Below are 22,977 nucleotides of genomic sequence, written 5' to 3' on the forward strand. Positions count from 1 at the left end.
GAATACCTCGCGGTAAAAAGGTAGAGAAAGGAGCAGAGAAACCTGAAGAAAATATGTACGCTAGATGCGATTGGGTAAGAGACAATGAAATATAAACTTTTCTGACAGAAAAGTAATATGAAAGACTATCAAACAACAAATAACTGTACTTAGCTCAAGAGAAGTAGCTTGACACGACCAAATTGCAACGAGGCAAACGAAATCTGGGATAACAAGGAGAGGGGGATGGTGAGTAAGAGTTTAGCTGCAGAGTTTGAAGCTGATGAGAGCTTGGAAAATGGCCGGTTCAGTTCCGAAGTCGGAACCGATACCCATGCATAAGGAATGAACGAGGATTAACAATATCAGATCTCCCGTTAGCACAAACTCAACAGCATGTCAGTGTCCGGGTGGTTAGGGTAGTGTATGGTAGCAGATCTGCCTATACTGTGGAAGACTCTGCAACTGGGGGGGGGGGGGACTCGTGGTACTAACAGCTAGGTTGCAGTTTCCTCATTAAACAAAACACAAAAAAATTATACTTGCACCCAGAAGTGTTTGAAAAATCAACTGTTATTTTTAAATTAAAAATAAAAGTTTATGTTCTGCCTTCATCTAGGTGGGAGAAGATCCGAGACAGAAAAAAATATATATGAGCTTAATTCACTTGCTAGGTGGTTTTGAAAGAAAACAGCCAAAAGTGAAAGAAAGAGTGAAACTAGGACTGCACAGGCAAAAGCACACTGCCTGCTACTGCCAGAATGTTGAAAGGTGGGTGCTTAATTGTAAATCCCAATTAAAAAATGCAAAAACTCACGTCAACAAAAATGCATGCACATCAACTGGAATTAGTGGCAAAATAATTCTCAAAGGGCCACAATATTTCAAACAAGATGAATTTATTTGTATTAGTCACACTCTGCACTTTTTTCCTTCTAAAATCAAAAACAAGGACTTCATCAGAACCTGACTCCATGTAAAAATCTACCTTTCAATGCATTCAGTTCATTATGTGACAATCATAAATTATATGCTTACTTTTTAAAAAAAAATCACAGAAACTAGACAATTAAGGCAATAGTCTTGCATAAAATACATTATTATATAATAAAAAATGCTAGACTACCAAAAACATATATAAAACTAGATCTGCAGCTTCACAGAACTTAAGAGCACTAGTAATACCAATGCAATCACTACATCCAGGCTGTCTCATAGCACCAGTTACCAGCTGCCAAACTGTTTCTTTGTGCCCCAGTAGAGTTTTCCTATCATCTCCTCTCAAAGAAATTTCTACCTTTTCAATGACATTAAACAGAAACGTGTAAAAGTTATTACATTTTAAAGCATGTTTCGCGAAGGTACTTTTTTAAATTTCTTTTGGAAATGGAATATAAATGCTGATGAATTCTCCTGTAGAAAACTTTTTTGGATTTCCCAATACAAAATGCTCCGCAAGGGATCACAAAACAGACAGGTACGGAATTAATAAGAAGGAATAACTTAATTTTAAATGTGTGTGTGTATGTATGAATGTATATGTGTGTATATATATATATACATATATACATATATATATATATATATATATATATATATATATATATATATACACACACACACACACACACACATATATATATATATATATATATATATATATATGAGAATGATCCCTTAAGTAAAAGTTTGGAATATCAAATGTATATAATGCTGGCACAAATGTGGAATAGTCATATAATTGCACAATGCTGACATTAGCTAGTAGGGAATCACAGTACAGCAAGTGTTGGGAATTTGCCCTTTCCCCACTGTTGTGCAATCTCAGACTTAGTACATATAAGTAGCATGGGTGTGAGGGGTGCAGGGGATGATCCCCTGCAAAAAATGTTTTTTTTTTTTTTTTCTATATTTTGTCTTTTGGTCTTTTTTAGTTATTTCAATTTAGGTTCAAGTTTGTCAGTTTTTGAGTATAATTACTGCAGTCATATATTCACATTTGATATGTGTTCCATTCAAGTTAAAATATATAAAAGCTCCTGCCACACAAAATATTTAAAACTGAGAATATAGAAAACTTGGAGTTTTCCCTTTTCTCACGGTTTGTGTAATCCTGGAGTTGGTATATGCAAGTTGCAGCAGGTATGGGGGGGCTTGCCCCTGTGCAAAATAGGTTTTATTTTTTTTATATTATGGATTTAGATAATATGACATCTGATGCTCTCAACTTGCAGAATGTCTCAGATTTTTTGCCTCATATTTTGCTCTGTTCCTCATAAACGTGTTTTTTTGTGGCAAATTAATAAGCACTGCATTCACTAGGTAATGATGACATTTGTGTTTCTAACTTCAAAGCCTTTGAAATGCATGCTAATGCAAAACATACTATTCTAAGCAGGCTTCGTCAATGACTTTGGTTCTTTGACCTTCATTATTTTTAGCCTTTTCCTTTATTCTTGCGATGAGTTGACAGGAATATGGGGGGAGTGGGATGTACACTGTAGTCAAACAACAGAGAACTGATATGAAAACCTCCTGTGTGTTAGTTATTTATCTGATCGGAATTAAATATCTGAGATAGAAACCACAGCTATACAAGTGGCTGTAATTGATAGGCACATCTTTGTGTATATGTTTGTGGTGGTGGGGACTTTGCATCACCTTACTAATGCATGCTAACCCTAACCTTGCAACTTACCTTGACAAACCTTTTCCGTAACTACCACCACACAGGGCAGGCTTTGACAATGAAAAACACACACACCAGCAAACATGCACAACATAAAACCTGTCACCTACCTTAAGCTTTTCTCCAACCCTAGCCCACCAACTCTTACACAAACACACTTACTTGTATCTGCATTCTGAACTGTCAGTCAAATGAACTACTGGTATTCTGGGGAGCTCACACTGTCTGCATTCTGACTGTTGGTATTCAGATGCTACAGCTCACACTGTTTTCTGAATTGTCAGTATTTTGAACTGTAACCACACACACTCACACATATATATATATATATATATATATATATATATATATATATATGCTTGTAAATGTTTCATCTCCCAAGCCCCTGCTTACACTTAAAGGGTACTAGAACCTGTCAGAGCTTAATCTAGTAAACACCTATGAACATATATATATATATATATATATATATATATATATATATATATATATATATATATATATATACACACACACACACACACACACATATATATATATATATATATATACACACACACACACACACATATATATATATATATATATATATACATACATACACACACACACACACACACATATATATATATATATATATATATATATATATATACATATAAAATATATATTTATTTACAGACAGAGAAAAAGAGATATGTTGGGAGAACAATGAACTATAATGTGTGTCTGCAACACACAATGCAGCACTTTTCAATGATAAGGGCAATTTAAACTGCACATCAAACAGCCTGATACTCTGTTCACCCTTCACCTTCATTATCCCTTCCCAAAAGAAGGGCAAACAGTGCTGCTCTGATGCGTTCCCCCATTTTATCTCAACACCCCCATTACATGCAGTTTAGTGCATGAATCAGTCTATCACTGATCACTGTGCTATTCCTCTTACTGTCCACAGCACAGTTCTGTTTATGAATTACGTCTTTCAGTACTAACAACAAGATCCAGTCTGCTTCATATCAGATATACAATACTGATGGCATCTAAGAATGTCGCTGGGCATTCAGAGGAGACAGGAAGTTGGCAAGAGGAGAGGAAGAGTGAAGAAGGACTGATAATACTTAAGAAAGCTATTTCAGCATTTTGAGATAGTAACAGCAAGACGAGCAAAGCCTATTTTTTATCAAGTAGAAGGGACACATCAGTAGGAGAGGGAGGAAGACCAAAAGTCATGGTGGACTAAAAAATATGATTGAATTCACTGAGTTAGTACACAGAAATATTAATAGAATTTTAAGTACATTATATAAAATTAAATGTGAAGAAATCCCAGCTAGCTGTTCTAAGGGTGCTCCAGTGGTACTGACATGGGAACATCAGCTGCAACTCTATTAAAGTTACACTTCATAGTTTTAAAAGAAATTAAGTGTTCATATACAGGTTAAGAAAGTACTGCAATACTAACATATTTCCAGACAGAAAACAACAGGTAGACAGAGACAGATAGAAGAAACATGAAAAACTGATCTTCCCAGTCTTTTCCCTATGCTTACTGGCTACCTGAAGAGTGAGAGTAAATGGCTCAATACTAAACCAATCATGGACAGCATCATCTATATACATCAGGTGAATAATGCAGAACCACACTACATACCTCAGGAGTGAGAATAGGTGCCTCAAAACTAAACAAATCATGGACAGCATAATTTATATACATCAGGCAAATGATGCAGAACCACAGTACAAACAAGACTATTGCTGAAGGGAGAGAGGAACACCAGTTATTAAGCCTTACAGTATCCAGAAGAGTATGAGATAACGAATGAAAGAAGTCCCACTTTGGAGAAGAGAAGGGACAACCATTGTTGTCTGGGCCAGAAAGGAGCAATTTCAGGTCATTTTGGCCATGCCTTACCCCACCTTGAGAAGTAGCCTGGGGATAAGGAGTACTGGTGGAAGGGCAGACAGGAAAACATTTGTCCATTTGAAGGAGGTGTCCTCTCTCCATTACCCTGTTTGCTGGGCTCTGGAGCAGAACTTGTTCAACGGTTTGTTCTCTGAAGAGGCAAAGAGATCTATGTGTGGGACCCCCCAGTGTTGAATGAGATCCAGAAAGATCACCCTTTTTAACATCCATTTGTTGGGGGCCCATGAGGGGGTCAGCTCAAAGAGTCTGCCAGGTGACTGTCCTGATCCACAATGTAGGATGCTTTGGTTGTTACTATAATCTGTTGTGCCAGTATCCAAATATTCATAGCCAGTCTGCATGGGAGGAGTAAGACTGTGCCCCCCCACACTTGTTTATATACCACATAACTGTGGTATTGCCTTGTCCATAGTTGAAGAGTCCATGGAGACAGACTGTCCATGAAGGCCTTCATGGCCAAGAAAACTGCCATCATCACTTTCTGACTGATATACTGCTTTGCCTGCAACATTTTCCAAGTCCACTGTACTCTAAGATGTCCTAAGCTGCCCCCCTCCCGGCCTGTCTGAGCTGTCTTGTACGTATAGTTTGTACTGGTTGTGACAGAGTGAGATAAGCCCCGGGGTTGATACGAACACACTCCTCCCACCATAGGATGTCATTTTTTTAGGTATGATTACATAGGAATCATGGTTTATACAGACTACAAATGGTGAGGTGCTTGAGATTCATTTGACAGACTTCATTTGTTTCCCTTTCTTATGCATTTTATGAAATACTTGCTTCTCAGCAGGGTTCAAAAAGGAACTCCCTTTCCAACAGCAGGGTTCAAAAAGGAACTCCCTTTCCAAAGGTGCATCAAAGATCTCAGGTTTTACCTGGTCAATGACAGGTTGGGTTCTCAGCCAGGCATGTCCCTGAATAACTGACCCTCTAGCAGCTGCCCTGCATAATACATCAACATCATCATAGCTACATTTAAGTGAGTGTCGAGACACCAGGAGTGTGACATTACACAGGGCCTGGATTTCCTCCTGAGATCTCTTGTCTTTGATCCCCTCAACCTTGGATTTAATCTATTCTTGTAGTAACTCAAGGCATTTGAGCATGTGCAGCTGGCAGTTAAGAGCCCTCATAGCCAGGGTGGCTGAAGTATAAGTCTTCGTACCAAATCAGTCCAGCAGTCTGTTTCTCTGTCACTAGATGGGGGTTCTCAGAGCATGCATGGGAGTTCCCTTACCAGATTCTGTTGACACCACTGCTGGATCTGCCACTGGGTTTTTCTAAATGTGCTCATGAGATTCTAGTACCCTATAGAAGAGATCAGGCTTCTAGGAGCGGGGGAAGGGAAATGGAGAGCAGAGATATGTCCTCAAACATTATCCAAGACTACATGAACTGCAAGAACTGCCAAACATCTAGGAGTGGAAAGCAGAAACAAGTAACAGTCCTGTGCTGTGCCTATTGCACTCCTAATCCTAGATGCATTAATGGCATACAGAGCGAAACATAAGACTACAGAAAATAAAGAACCCCAGTGCAGAAGATGGCACTATTCCTAGCATGCTCATCCCCCTCACTCTCCCTTATGGGAATGAATGAATGTGAATCTAATGGGTGAGCAGACTGACTGAGGGAGATGAGCTTGATAAGTAGGGGGTCTACAGAATACCACCATCTGGAATATAATGAAGTGATTATAGCGGCAAATGCAAATATGTTACCATTATGGAAAAAAGCCTTACCTTGCAATGTTAGTTGTATGGAAATTCATGAAGTTTTCCTTCTTGCAGCGGGAATGCAGACTGCATCTTGTGGAAAACACATGATGGCAGTGGAACTCTGTTTTTCTTTCTCAGATGGCACCACTGATTAAACTGCACATGAGAAAGACAACGATAACGTCTGCATAAAAAAGACAAAAGGTAAATGTTCTCTCAGGGCACTGCTTACCTACTTTAGTTATTTGCAGGACAACTTGGAGTGGTTAAACCTGGCAGTCACAAAAGATGTTTACACTTCTCGTGTCTGTTTCATCACTGCTACAAGAAAACAACAAAATACAGCAAATTCCCTCACAGCATAAGCTGAAGTTTACGTCAGACTTGCAAGGTTTCCACACAGTAGTGATTCCCCCACTCACTAATGTCTCAGTGCTGGATAAACAAATACAAACTAACTTATTCAATAATGTACAGCCCAATGTATACTATTATTGCTGCCATAAAAAACTTTTAAATTACAGAAAATATTTACTACTCTTGCACAACATCTCTATCAGTAACCATTTGAAATGCTGGGACCTTTTACAACATGTCCCAAAATACAGACACTGAATGTCCGAATGAACAGACTTACATATATTAAGTCTGTTTCTTGAAATATTCCCTTTTTTCTGTGGTATGGTGATCTCTGAGTTGGTATATATAAGGTTTTGGGGGTGTGGGGGTGCAAAAAGAAGTTTTAAGGAGAAGAGCAATTTTCAGCATTCCCTCTTCTCTTGTGTTTTCTGTCTTTTTTTTTACCATCCTGTCAGCACTCGGTATTTCTAATGGTGACAATTCAATATGGAACCCTAACTATCAGCTTTAAGGCCTACTTGTTGTGAACTTTTTTTTAAACAACTTTATTACAGTCTCACAACAGTCACACATTGCATAATGAAATTAGTACACATTCAATTCCAAAAGAAAAAAAAAACATTACATTTTTCCTTTGTACACATTATACAAACTTGATTTTTGTCTTAACACTTATTCAATTTAGCCTTGTCTCCTAGAAATATCACTCCTGAACATTATTGTGTGTGTATTTTTTCCACAGATTCCATACATTTCTATGTAGTTTATTCCTTCCTTTTTCTAAAGATCCCACTCCATAGGTTGGTACTAGGCTATCGGCCCTAGGGCCTATACAAGCCTAACCATAACAATTCCCTGGCTATTTCTTCCCACAATATTTACTTCCCTGTTTCAGTTCTTTTACCTTCTTTACAACATTCAATAATTCCATTACATATGGTTTTGGTTTTGATTTCCACTTCCTCATATATATATATATATATACATATATATCTATAGCTATATATATATATATATATATATATATATATATATATATATATATATATACATATATCTATAGAGAGATAGAGAGATTTTTTTGGCAGCCAGAAGAATTAAACTTAGTAGAGTCTTCCTGTGACTAGGCAGTTTAGTTTCTATATCCCAGCTTAAACTAATCTTTTCTTTAGTTAAAATAATTTACTACCCCAACATTTCTGACAAATGACCCTCTAGGGGATATTTAAAATGTTTCAACTCGTTACATTCCCAAAATAATAATGTTCCCAGGTACCCCTCTCGTTCCCACCACACCTCCAGCAATTGCTGTCTACTTGTGGAAAAATCCTCTGAAGTCTGCTTAAGCTACAAAAACACCTACGCAAACACTTCCGTGCAAAAATCTTAAACCTTCAAGATTTTGATGCATACTTAGGAGTTATAGAAATATAGTTCCATTGTTTCATTGTATATTGTTTTTCCATTCTCTTTTCCCAATCTTTTTTCTAACATTTCCGGATTCTTATAGTTATCATGCATTATTTTATATGCTCTACTAATAGCCCTATTTTTAACCCAGCTTCTGTTACACACTAAGCTACAAACTCAAACTAAGCTGGTCACTCCCTTTGTCTATGCACACACACTGCTATCAAACCCTAGTAGGAAAACAGTCTCCAATTTACAATCCAGACTTCGTCTTGGCCTCAGTCCACTCTGTGAATTTTCCCTTCTTATTTATTTGGTCCCAATACCTTGGGTCCTTTGCTAATTTTCACCAATAAATTTCAACTCCCTATTGACTATTTTCTGTGCCCCTACTTACAGTTATCTCTACTGGTAAAGTCTTTCTTCTCCATTCCTGAGTAGGAATTTTTTGCTGCTTTGTACAGATAATATTCTGTATGGTTTTTACTGTTCACTTTAAGTGCCTGCATTTAAAATTCTACTCTCCTCATTTCATGAATTCCTACTGTTTCAACATCACTTCTTCACATTTTGATTTGTAGCCTTCTGCTTCTGTTATAAATATAAGCCCTAACTGTGCAACTCTAAAGTATCCATTTAAATCTGGTAATCCTGAACCACCTAGTTCTGTGAGGTGAAACTACTCCAAATTAACTTTTAACCCCCCCCCCACCCCATAAATTCCTTCAATTTTCTCATGGTGGACATTCAATAAAGAATGGACATAACATATCTCTTTCACAGTTAATGGAAAACTATTTAAAGTAGTAACTCCAAGCATTCAAAGGTCCACTTCAGTCAGAAACACATACTGCTTCTGACAAGGGAAACACCTCACACTGAAATATAAATGAATTAAAACCTGTAATTTGGAGGAGCCAGAGATTTGCCTAAACAGTGACTCAGCAGATAGAATGAGGCTCTGCAGAAATATCAGCTAAATACCACTGTGAAGACAAGGAGTGATACCAGACTAAATGAATCAGTTAAAATGTAATGTATTCTTTTTCACCTCTTGTGTTCATATGCAGGAATATGTCTAATTGCTATGAATGTGGGATTCTGTCTGTCTATCAAACAAATGATAGTTAGGTATTTAGGTACTTACCATAATGATCAAGTCTGATATGTCTGATGGGGCTTCAGGCCACTTGTCGGACCTGAGACAGCAGAACTAGTGTTTCAGCATCAAGCTCCTTTAATTTTTCCCCTTTCATAATGCATCTGTAGCAGATGCTACATCAGATCAAGTTTTTTTTTTTTTTTTTGCCAATAGTTAAACAGGCCTTATGATAAAACTACTGGAGAAATGCACCACACTCTCTCAGAGCCTTCAGAAATGACTATATGAAAGGGGGTTGGGGTGGGGTGGAGGGAGGGAGGGATGTATTGGAGAAATGTGGATGAAAGGAGCCACCATTATTTTAAGTACATAACTACATATCCTAGCCATCCCATTCATCCAGTCCAACTGATGGGTCAGAATACTCAGCTACAAGATACTTGCATGGACCCCTGAGGATAGTGATTCCAAAGGAAGTCTTGGACATCCAAAAAAGGTCTAGTTTATAGTGCTTGGCAAATGTCTGCAATGTAGACTAGGCAGCAGCAGCACAGATTTCATCAACTGATGAATTTCCAAAGAAGGCTGTAGAAGTTGCAACAGATCTTGCAGAATGCGCTTTAGGTCTGCATGGTAAAGACATTCATTTGCTGAACACAGAAAAGAAATATAGTCAGACAGCCACCTAGATAGTGTGACAACCTAAACCTTAGAATGAAGTCTGTTTGTACTAAAGGACACAGATGGTTGAGAATCCTTCCTAAACAGTTTAGTTCTGTGTACGGAAAATCACAGCTGTATATAATCCAGTGTGTGGAGAATGTATTCTACTTTTGAGTGGTTAGGGAAAAATACTGGTAGGTAGAAAGTTGGTTCAAATTTGCTTCAGATGCCACACAGGGAACAAAGGACTGATTTGTGAGAAACAAAACTCTGTCTTTATGGAAGGCGAAGTAAGAAGAAGTGGAAAACAGTGCCTGCAATTTTGATACCCTTCTAGGAGAAGTTATTGCTACAAGAAATAAAGTTATCCAGGAGAGATACTTCAAGATACTTTAACAGAATGGAATATGCTGGCTTAAAGCAGGATTCTGTCCATATACTCTGATTCTCTGACTGGAGGACAGAGAAGAAAGACACCTTTAAGGAAAGCTCTACAAAGTCTGTAAGAAGCCAAGGAATGGGTGTCATAAGCATTATGAAAATTGGAGCTTGCAGCTGAATGTACTTTGATAAGAAAAACCTGAGCCAGAGTCAAATGTGTGACAAAAAAAAATAATTTCAGAAGTAGAAGAATTAGTGGTGTCCCTCCTCTGTTTTGTTGCCCAAACAGAGAAACTTTTCCATTTGCTGCTGTACAGTTTGCATGTAGACTCCTTTGGAGATGGTGATAGGGTATGACTAACTCGTGACAAAGAAGGGTCAATGATTTTCATAGAAACTGAAGAAACCAGGAGATTAACTTGAGGTAGTACAGGTCCGGGTGAGGTGATCCAGATGAATGAGAGAGTAGATCCTTCCTAGAATGAAAGAGCCAAGGATGCTCCTTATGCGATGCTTTAGCAGGGCAAACCAAATTTGCTGGGCCAAAAAGGAGCAATAAGGATTACTGTGGCTTTGTCCCTCATGACTTTCTGCAGTAATCTGGATATATGGGGAAGTGGGAGAAATGCATAAAGGAGCCCAGAGTGCCACTGTCTGACTACAGCATCACTCAGGGACTGTCCTTTTGGAGGAATCAAGGCAAAAAGGTTGCTGCACTTGGTGAGGACGGGGAGTCAAGTAGACTGTAGCAAGGACAGCCCCAGTGATTGCATATCAGCTGTGCTACTGTTGGATTGATAAGACCACTTCTAAGGCAACAAGATTAATCTGCTGAGCCTTTTGGCAAGACAATTGGTTCTCCCTGGAATGTGCATCGCTATTAGGAAACAATGAGAAGCAATTACTTATTGCCACACTTTCATGGCTTCTAGCCGTAAGATACAGGACCTGGTTTCTGCCTGACTGCTGATATACCAAACCATTGTCATGTTGTCACTCTGGATGGAAAACACCCCTAGAGATAGGATCTAAGACAGTTTCTTATTAGACAGCATTTTGCTCAGTAGTCTTTTAGGAAATTTTTGCAAAATAACTATCAGCTCCAAGGACGATGGAGCCACGGAAGAAGCCTTCGCTGGAGTCAACATTGGGGCCTGGCAGTCTTTGCAGCAAATGATGCAGCTTCATTATTCAATGTTCTTTTCAGGAATCCTCGTCTACCTCTCTCCTTGCTTTTTTGTTTCATTTTCAGTGTCTCTTTTAGGCTTATCGGCCTCTGTATCTGGGGGCAGTACCCCATAATAATCAGTTGTTTGATAAAATCCTAGAGTGCAAGGCTTTACACACCGAACAAACTGCATAGAGGTGATCTACCTTCTAGGCATACTACATACACACACCACATGGGTGTACTGGGGGAGTTTTATGCTTACGTTTCAAGTACTTGCAGGAGCTCATCTCCCTCCTCCAACCAAACACACTTAAGAATTAAATCACTGTCAAATAACTTTTGGCTATAAGAAAAAATTCTAATCTATGGGTAATTACCACTCTAACTGATTATATGTTTTTAATATATTTAAAACAGCAATAAACAACAATAATAAGCAAGCTTCTTCAGGCCAGAGCCTGGTTCGAAGCTGGAAATGGTAAAGTATGCTACGAGGTAAGAAAAACAATAAGGTTGCTCATGATAAACAGATAATTAAGTATTAAAGAATATAAGAGAAATTTCTGTACAATTAAGTTTTGAAGCAATAACATTTTGAAATAAGAGATGGAGCACTTAGCTTGTGAGACCTGCATTCAATTGCTGTGACAGCAAATCAGATATTTGGTAACCTCTCCTACAGGTGCACTATGGGAGGGAAAAATGTAAAGGAGCTTAAAGCTGGAGTACATTTGTACCACAGACCCATCAGTCGGATAGGAAGGACATGATGAATAGGATCAGGGAATGTCATTGAAATGTGCTGAACCTCCAGATGTGCTAGCTCCTCTTGTTAATGTAACAAAGATGAAAGACCAGTGGTATGTAATTTAGCATTCAAGGAAAGTAGACATTAATGTGTGTTGACAGTCTTCTAGTGATTGCTATGACAAGTAACTGGCTTTACTATTTGTTTTCCCAGCAACTGGGGCTGGGGAAAAGACATTTTATATGCTGTCTTGTCTGTGTGGAACCATCAGTGAGTACTGGTTATTAATTTAATAAGGGTCAGTATTTTTGTATTAAGCTAGCCAAAGAACTTAAATATCTGGAGCTTATATTTTTTTTATGCATCCTATTTTAATTACCTTACATTAGGCTTTCTGTGTATGTCAACCTACATATATTTTACTCTACTTACGCAATAAAGAAAAATTACAAACACAAAGTTCATTTATTTACCTTTAAGATTTTGTGGCATAGGTATATATATTTATGCACTCATTTATAAGAGATTAGGATAATTAATTACACTGTTGATAAGCAAACTATATGGCACACATTTTCCATCAGAATGATTAAGAAGAAATATTACTGGTGAATGTCACATTTGACTTGCTTTAGGAGCAGCAGGTAAATGAAATTCCTGGGTTCCCTTCATAGTTGTGGCAGAATTACTGTGCCAGCAAGAGAGCTGTGGGGAATTTAAAAATTCCATCAGCCTTCCCTGGGAATTGTCCTTTTAAAAGTATGAGTAAAAGTAATACTTTGTTTGAAAGGTAGTTACTACACATAAAGGGGAGATGCAAGACACTGACTTACAAAGAAAGTAGTGCGGCAAAGTTTGGAAAGTGTTTAGCAAAAAAGACAGCTCTGTAAGTGGTCAGTCTGCATTCATTTTCAGTGTGGAGGTTGGAAGTCGATATCCAGGAGAGCAGTGTAAATTCCCTTTATCCTCCTGGAGCAAGGCTGTACTATGTGAATTAGTTATTAAAACAGACATGTACACTTTGCTATTACTTTACCCATGGTTAGCAGTGGTGGGATTCAAACTCCATCAGTGCCAGCTATCTTGATGACACTGGGTAGCAACCTGCTATTTGGGTGATACATTTAGCGGAAGTGGTTACAATTCACCCTTACATTATGTGGTCTTTGTACCAGTTTCCCAGTCTGGTGTCAGTGATGTCACTCCAGTATCCCATTTGTTCTCCACTGGTGAGGATACTAAAACTGAAATTATTCAGCCTAAAATAGCTTTAATGCCAAAGGCGTGTGTATTAACCCTCGCAGCCAGAAGACAAAATATACAGAGGTCTGGTTGCTCACAGTAGTTATTTTGTTTCTTAGTCATCTAACTTCAGGATCACCCAGAAAATGAGCTCTGGTAAAAAGTATACTAAAATGTGAGTAGCTCAGCTGACAAAGCAATGTACAGCCAGTGAAATCCAGCAGGCTAATATGCCAATGAAAGGAGTTGGTATTAGCTTTATGCACAATGCAGTATCGCACAAGACCAAACAAGTACAGTCACTTCCACTGTTATGTTTGAGTATATTTTTTGCTGACGTCCAAGTAGGGAATGACTTTGACAGTACAGTAACTTGTGTGCAAGTTTTTACAAGCAGCCAGGCATGAAAGCAAACAAGTGGAAGTCAATGTGTGAGGGGAAGTTCTGTCAGATTCCACATCTCCATCTGGGTCTGATGGCTACTTCAGATAGGGAACTGGTGAGTAGCACTGAACCAGGATGTGAGGCAGAGCAAGGGAAATATACTGAGCTTTTCTTGGAAGGTAACACTTCTAGGGGAAATGTAAGTGATATTAGTCTGCCAAAATCTGATGAACAGAAAGTGGCATACTTCCTTTAGAAGGGAAGCTGAGGAGAGTCAGTAAGAAGGAATTGCAGCATGCTCACCTCTCAGACCCTATTTTACAGGAATTAAAGGAGGTAACAAAGGAGGCTACAGATATTCCAAAGCAGAGGGAGTCCATATACTAAGACAAAGGACTGGTGTTGGCCCCAGGAATAGACCCCTGAAGGAGGCTACAGAAAGAAGTAATACTATGCACTTGGTAGTATCCTGGGACTACCAACTGGCATTTTTGGTCACGTCCATGATACTTCTTTTACAGGCCATACGGAAATAAAATATAAGGTAAAATTTTTATTGGCCTGGGATTGCAAAGGATGTAACAAAGTGCTGCAGGACCTGACACTAGTGCCGAAGGTTAACAAGGCTACAGACAAAGCCAAGGCTGCTTTGATGCCTTTGCCTGTTATTATGGAACCATTTCAGAGGATAGCTATGGATACTGTGGTACCTCTTTGTACCCAAAGTTCCACAGGTCACAGGATCATAGGAAGTTACTAGGCTAATGGCCCTAGGGCCCTTAACAAGCCTAGCCAAGTTCTACCCTTATTTCCGTGATCAGTGCCTATTGTCCCTTTCCAAGAGGGACACAGGTGGAACCCCTGGGTGAATTTACAGTTACCCATCCAATCGTCCAGATTGCTTTTGAAGATGGCCAATGAGGTGCTCTGTTTGACATGAACTGAGAGTCTGTGCCAAACTCTGGGAGACAAATCTGTCCCTCCAACAAGTTCTATTAATGTCACATATCAGGTTAAGTCTTTAGAACGAGTAACTCATATACCATTTGATTTAGGGAGATGCAGCATTTCCAATAAGACAGGGCAGAAGATTGCCTTGTATGCAAGGCACAGATTGTCTCTGAGTAGTCTGTATGAATGAGTAACAGTGATTTCAGACAATCCACATAGGACAGAAGCTGAAGACCTTGAATTTTCCTTGTGAGGAATCTAATCCACATAGGACAGAAGCTGAAGACCTTGAATTTTCCTTGTGAGGAATCTTTGTGGTTTCCCCAGTTGCTTGGAAAGGTACATACCAAAAGGGGCATTGTACTACTCAATTATTGGTCTGATGAGGGAAGAGTACATGGAGGTTGTAACTTCTTTTTCTGGAGGCAATGCCCTTACTTATGAGATGAGCAATATAGAATGCCCCTTTTACCACTGGGAAGACATGGTGATCAAACGTTAAGACTGCTGTCAACCTGTGTTCCCATGTCTCACCACTGAGTGCATACTTAGGGTATTGCTATTGACATGGTAGTTAGCAGGAACATCGCCCTTACCAAAAGGGATGATAATACATCTTTTTTCATTGTGTTTAAGGCCATGACTTTGGCACCAATTGTTTGTTTGAGTAAGACCCACTTGTAGGATGTTGACATCATATGGAGATTCTATGACCACCCCAAGTTTGCAGTCATCAACAAACTTTGTCAACCACAGACGTTTAGTTTTTGCTTGTACTGTGGAGAAACAGATTCCAAACAGTAAAGGTCCCAGGACTGATACCTGTGGAACACCACTGGTTACAGGTCTGCTGTTGGAGGTGGTTTCCCCTATTTTGACTATATGGGTTCTATCAGTGTGCCAGTTAGCAACCCATCTAATGATATAAGGGTTGATACCTAGCTGGGTGAGTTTGTCAATGATGCCTGAGTGGAGGATGGTGTCAAATGCCTTGGCTAAGGCTAGGTAGGCTGTATGCACAGATTTCCCCTCATCCAGAGCCTTGGTGACTGTCTTCAAGAAGTCCACCAGGTTTAACAGGCATGATCTCTCTCTAACAAATCCAAATTGAGTAGGGTCAAGCGTTTGGAGATTACCTATATTTATGTTGATAAGGTCCATGATGACTTGCTCCATGGCCTTCCAGATAAGGCTAGTCAGGCTAATAGTTCTACAGTTCCCAAGGTCAGTGGAAGCACCACCTTTGTGCAAGGGAATAACGGTGGCCATTTCCCATTCAGCTGGGACAAAGCCAGTGCTTAGAATATGACTGAAAAGAGTACCCAGTGGTGTTGCTAATTCTTGTTGCAGCCATGTAGGATGCAGCCTGGGATGTTATCAGGTCCCACAGATGCTGTGTTTTTGGCCTTAGAGAGGGCATTTATGACCTGCCTTTTAGAGATACGCAGTAAGAGAAAGGTTACAGGGATTTTATGGGTAAATGTGGTGGGGACAGGGGAGTAAAGTTTTCACAGAACCTGTCTGCCAACAGGTTAGCTAGGTCCACAGGCTCAGTATATGTGGTATCATTAATTACCAGTTCGGCACAAATTGGGCCTTTCCTTTTAGGTTACAGATGTAACTAAAGAACGCCTTATGGCTGTCTTTAGTTGGGGAAGCTAATTTGGATTCATAGTTTGCTTTGGAGGACTTCACAAGAAGTCTTATTCACTTGTTTAAGCTGAGGAGGGAGTGTTTCCAGTTTAGGACTCGCTCCCTCTTACTCTCTGATAGCAATTTATTCCTTCTACTGTAAAGCCTGTTAATGGCAGTTGTCCACCAGGCAGATTTGCCCTTCTTTGAGAAGCTTGTTTTGGCTCTACCAGGTACAGCTGAGTGAATGCAGTTATACAGGTGTTTGTATAAAGCATTGGTGCAGAACTCTGAATAGTTCCCAGTTCCATCTGAGGGGGAGGAGGTGCATGAAGCTAATTATACCATCCTGTAAGAGATTATAATCTGCTTTGGAGAAGTTTTTTAGTTAAGATGCGGGGGGGGGGGCTCAGGTCTGACAGTTACTTCAAATGAGACTGACTTGTGGTCAGATCTCACCAAGGAAGACCTCATAGTGGGGGTGCTACAGTGGTGCCCCATACTGGTAAGCACTATATTCAGGATATTGGCATCCCTTGTGGGGGTGTCAACCAGCTGGTCCTGGGCACTGGAGTTAATGAAGTCGAGGAACCTTTGGGGAAGTGAGTTTGAGCACGAGTAATTTACATAGTCAATGGATGGGTAGTTAAAGTCACCCAAAAACATGGTGTGTGGATGTATGTTGATAGTCTCAAGTAGATCCAAATAGGCAGAGTGGGTGCCCTGATTCATGGAGGGGGCCCTATAGCTGGCAATGACTTGAATAGGTGTCCTACCAACAATTAATTGCACCTGAAGTATCTCAAGGGAATCATGCTTTTTAACCAATCTGGAGGTGTATTTATCTGTAATGAATAAAAAACAAGTAATCTCTGTGGTATCTCCGAAGTCTCAAAACAACCCACTAAAGTGTAGTGGGTCCAAAAACAACAGTGTAAGAAACTTCTGTGTGTGGAAGAATTTCAGTCCATATATTTCTAGTTAATCCCTGTATATTAATCAGATCAGACAATAGTAGTAGAAGCAGCAAACTTAAAATTGTCTTAAGTCAAAACAAAACAAAACAAAATAATAATAGAAAATATAAAATTGTACAGCATTACTAAGTATTCAAAAGTAATCCAAGCAAGGCAGGCAGTCTGTTTCTAGTCGAATTAATAAAGGATTTTCGACTGGAAACAGACTGCCTGCCTTGCTTGGATTACTTTTGAATACTTATTAATGTTGCACAAATATATATTGTCTATTATTTTTTGTTTTGTTTTGACTTGAGAAGATTTTAAGTTCGCTACTTCTACTACTATTGTCTGATCTGATTAATATATACAGTGATTAACTAGAAATATATGGGTCGAGTGGCGTTCCGAAAGACATGAGTGAATGGGCGTGCCTTCGTTGAAGGTTGGGTGTCGAGCTGGCAACTCGATACAGTGAAAATCTACTGCCAATCATTAGCGGACCGGAGTTCTGCTGTGGCGACCCCTAACCGGGAAAATCCAAAAGTCAACAACAACATATGGACTGAAAATCTTCCACACAGAGAAGTTTCTTACACTGTTTTATCTTTAATGAATACTGACACACCACCTCCTTTAGTTTTCACACCTTCAGTTTGTGGTCTAAATGTGTGGAAGGAAGTGTAACCCAGTATGGCTGGGGTTCTCTCAACAGCCTTGAACCAGGTCTCCGTCTTTCAAGGCGAGGAGTGCTTCCAGTGAGTGCAGTTTCATGTTAAGACTCCTAGCATTTAGCAGCATAACCTTGAGGTTGTTTTTAGATGGAGTTTTTATGCCAGGAATTTTGTCCTTAAAACACAGCCTAAGCAAAGGCGCCATGGAGGTGGCAAGAGCCTTAGCCAGTAGCCAAAATCCCAGGGGTGTCAGATGAAGACCATATCTGGCAAAGCATTGAAGTCTGTCGATCATGTCATCCCAGGCTGACAGATCTGGATCCCCTAAGAAAACTAGAAACATATCCAATTACTGAAGTCAATCATTTCTGTTTGTATTGAGGCATCATCCTAGATGAAGGTAAAATGCTGCTTAAGCTTAGCGACATACCTGCCTGAGACACACAGTCCAAGAGCTCAGTCATGTATCTCTTCATATAGTCCAGAGAAGTACGTCTCAAGTCGTTCACATCAACATGGACTATGACGGAGAGACTTCAGTGCATGTGTGGGATGCCTCAGATCTTTCAGTAACTCAGTGAAGAGATGGTTTTAGTGCTCAAGTGATGCCAAACATTCTAGATTCAGCAAGTCTGAATTTAGCCTAGGCTATAAAATGCAGAAGTACTAGAAATTCAAAGTGTATAAAATCACAGTCACAACAGAAAAAAAAACAGTTTAAAGCAGCAATTCCCAGCTTAGAAGGGTGTAGGCCATACTCTCCCTCCACAAGAGTCTAGACCACAAACTTTCCTAATGTAAAACAACTGGTTTTAGAGCCCAAGTGCATAAGCCAGAACTAAGACACTTCCGGAAATAAACACAATAGGCCTTCAACCAGCAGTTTTCAGCTTAGAAGGGTGTAGGCTATCCTCTCCTGCCACAAGAGTTTAGACCACAAATCCCCTTAATGTAAGGTAAGAAATATATCCTGGTAGTAGTGAATTATGCCACAGATACCCACAGGCACTGGCTCTTTCACTGAAGCACAGAAGGTGACAACTGTTTTGCTGGACATTTCAGCAGGGTAGGTTTTTCTAGAGAAATTCTGAATAGAGGTGCCAACTTTATGTCTGATTTGCTGGCATGATTCTGGAAGTGCTGTAGAGCATAGCAAGCCAACTCTCTACTATCCACAGACAAATGTTCAGGTGGAGAGGTTAATCTCTTCACTAAGTGCCATGTTGAGGGCTTTTATTAACCAGTTCAAGAGGAAGTGGGACTAGTACATCTCCCATCTTCTTTCTTCATACAAGGAGGTGCCCCAAGTATCAACTGTTTTTTTCATCCTTTGAGCTACTGTATGGTTACAGGATAAGGGCCCCCTGGATTTAATTCATGATGAGTAGGAGGGTGTGTGAGACTCCCACATAGGGTATGTTGTGGAGTATGTCCTAAAGCTCAGAACTAGGCCCAAGGCATAACAGCAGCAAAAGGTCTGGTATGACAAGATGGCCAGAGCTAGACAGTATTTGTAGGTCACATGTAATGGTAATTATTCCTGTGAAACATAAGTTGCAGACAGCCTGGGAAGAAGGCTCTTTCTCTATTATAGAAAAAGGTGAGTGATGTCAACTACAAGACTAATTTGCCAGACAGAAGACCAAAGTGATAAAGCCCCATCATGAAAGAGAAGTCCTGGTAATTAGTATTTGCAGCGAGTTGCAGGAGGAACAAACAGGAGGATCTAAAGGCAGACCTCCTTGGAGATGCTTGGTCTATCACCTTGGTGGCCCTCTCCCCACAGCTATTCCTTTTGAAGGTTCAGGAAATCTGAGCTGTACTGCAAAAATCTGGGGATATACTTACTGGAATGTCAGGATGTACCCACCTGGTGGATGTCAACATAGACATAGGACCCCAGTGACCAATCAATTGTTCTTCATGCCTGAAAGACTCTGACAAACTCTGAAAGAGGAACTGAAAGTCATGATGGAGCTGGAAGAAATCCGGGAGTCCAACATGATGGAGCTAGATGAAATCCAGGAGTCTAACAATCTCCATTCCTCATCAGTGGTGCAGATGCCAAAGAAAGATGGTAGCAGTTGGTTTTGAGTGGGCTAAAGGAAACTGAACAGTCACACAGTCAGATGCTTAACCGATGCGCAGGATAGGTGAAGCCCTGCAGCAGCTGTGTGAGACTAAGTATCTGACTACAAATGATTTGACCAAGGGTTATTAGCAGGTAATCTTGACACCTGCAGCCAGGAAGATGTCAGTGTTTATGACCCCATTTGGGTTGTATGACTTTATAAAAATGTTCTTTCATATTAAGAATTTCTCATAAACCTTCCAAAGGTTGGAAGATTGCATTCTAGCAGAATCAGTAGATCATGCCATTGTATATTTGGAAGACATTGCTACTCTTACCTGGGTCACAGCAGATGCTATAATGATTATGCCAGAACCGGACAAGGCTGAAGCCATTTACAAATGGCTCATGCCCTACTACCAAAAACAATTATGTTCTTTCTTAGGGATAGACAAGGACTGGAGAAAAAATGTTCCTTAGTATAATAGGATAGCTATCCCTCCCTCACCACACCTTACAGACCCTATAAGGAAAAATATACCAGATAAGGTTGCATGGGAACCAGCTTGTGAACAGGCATTTCAAAAGCTCAAACAGGCTCTTAGCAGACCAACTGTATTGGCAAGGCTTGATTACAGTCAAGAGTTCATTATACAGGTAGTTGCATCTAACTGTGGGTTAGAGCTGTACTTAGCCAGGTCTCCTCAGAGGGAGAAGAGCATCCCATTGTGTACTTGAACATAAATTTCAACCTAGGGAAAAGTTTTATGCAGCCATAGAGAAAGAATGCCGTGGTAAAGTCTGGGCTTTGCATAAACTACAAACTTACATGTATGGCAGAAAGTTCACTGTGTTTACAGAATATAACCTTTTAAAATAGCTACATAGAGCAAGTTTACGGTAGAAAGCTTCTTAGGTGGTGTTCAGCCTTGCACTACTATACCATGAGCATTGAATACTGATGTGGTAGTGACAAAAGTAATGCAGATCCATCTAGAATAGATCTATCTAAAGTAATCTAGAAGAGTTATGGAATAACATACAAAAAGACTGTACCTTTTTCTAAAACTTTATTTCTTCAAGGATGCCTACAGGAGGCTCACTTGAGGTACTTGCTGGGAGGGGGAGGTGAAGCCTGGGGGTAAAATGAGGCTAAAAGAAAAGCAATTGTGAAGCCAGGGTAATGCCAGGCTAAATGAAACAGTTAGAAAGTAATGTTCTCTTTTTTTGTTTTTCTTCTCTTATGTCCATCTGCACTGTTCCCATGTCTAACAATGTGGGACTTTCCCTGAAATTCAGAACACTGAGGCAGAGATCATGGTAAGCCCACATCTGTTTACTGTACTTGTCTGACTAGTCGCAATGTTTACTAACAATCGATGTGGCCAAGCAAATGTGCATGAGGAACAACTCATTAAATATCCTGCTTGTGGCTGCATGGATGTACATGCAGCAGCAGTGTTTGTGTGTTGTACACAAGCCCAGTGCATGTGCAGAGTAATCTTGTGTACACAAGTGTATCAACAGAAAGAAGTTAGGAGTCAGCCTTACAGGGCCAGGAAGCTTGTGTGCTTATTTATTTTTTGACCCACACAAACAAACATAAAATACAGACAAAACTGTGAGGGGAGGTAGTGACACAAGCAGTGATGTGGAACAAGATGGAGATGGGGGGCATCAGACAGATAGAGGAAATAAAGGTGTGATGATGGAGGGGTGGAAGTGAGTGTGGCAGCTAGAGACACCAATGGCTGTGATGTTGCTGGCAGTGATGTAGCAGCCACTGGTGGCAGTGTAACAGGTGTGGATGGTGGCACGGCCTGTAATCTGGATGCTGCTGCACATAAATGTCAAATAACTGAAGAGAAAAAAGTAAAACAACACATACATTGACGGGGAAGGAAAAAGTACAACTATAGTGATAAAATACATTTACAACATAATTAGACTCTAACCACTTAAAATGTATTATAATACAAAAGTCAGGTAACAACCATTCTACTTTTACGATGACGTGCCTATATACAACCCCTATGGGAGCTGAACCCACAAGCTTCATCATTTGTGTTATGCAAGGCACTTCATTGAGTTACAGCAATAGAAATCAGACAAAAGTCTTTTGGGATACACACAGTAGTTGTGTGTCAGACACTTACAGAATGAAAAACTAAATGAGGCAAAAACATACAACCTCAGTAGGAGCTGAACCCACAGCCTTCCTCACTTACATCATCATCACAATATATCTCATTTACAGGCTGAGCTACAGCAGCAGTCAGCCAAAAGTCTTCAGAGAAACATACAATAGATGTGTCACACACTTGCAGAATTAAACAATAAAAGCAATAAAAGCACACAGCCCCTATGGGAACAGAACCCACAGCATTCAAAACACGTACTGTCCAAACAACTTCTTTTATAGGCTAATCTACATCAGTCAGACAAAAGCCTTCAGGGAAATACACAGTAACTGTGTACTACACAACTGCAAAATGAAACAATAACAGATCCAAAGAACTTTAGGAAAACACCTTTAGAATCCAGATTCACTACCAACAAGGCATAACTGCAGTAGTTTGCGAAGAGAAGTGATCCAAACTTGGAGGTTACATCCTATTTAGTTTTTGCCAGCTATTGCACAGTAATATTCATGTGCAAGGCCAGTGCCAAGCAAGGCCAATTTAAATAGTACATGAGGGTGGTTTTACATAATAGCTGAGGAGTGAAATATAGCAGCCTATCTCTTTGCTTTATGTCATGCAGTGCCAGTGCTCTCCACAGCCCACCATGCACAGCACAACATATAAGGGATTTGGAACACCTATTTGGGCATGAGTGAGCTGTACTTATTTCTGGACTAGATTAAAGGGTAGAAATGACAGCTTAAGAAAGATATGAAAGGGGAAGGAAGCAGGC

The 22,977-nt window shown here is 39.8% G+C and overlaps 1 protein-coding gene across 1 annotated transcript in view; it reads right to left on the reverse strand.

The window, feature by feature from the left end:
* The window catches only part of LOC122803834, a gene marked incomplete at its 5' end in the record, with an annotated part of 970,101 nt that overhangs the window by 235,569 nt on the left and 711,555 nt on the right, over window positions 1-22,977 (reverse strand). Inside the window, one exon of the mRNA XM_044073518.1 lies at window positions 6,341-6,500. Coding sequence (XP_043929453.1) covers window positions 6,350-6,500 — 151 coding nt within the window. The remainder of the gene's footprint in view (window positions 1-6,340; window positions 6,501-22,977) is intronic.

The sequence above is a fragment of the Protopterus annectens genome, chromosome 6.part0 (genome assembly GCF_019279795.1).
Source record: "Protopterus annectens isolate FY-2018-M chromosome 6.part0, PAN1.0, whole genome shotgun sequence".
NCBI lineage: Eukaryota > Metazoa > Chordata > Ceratodontiformes > Protopteridae > Protopterus > Protopterus annectens.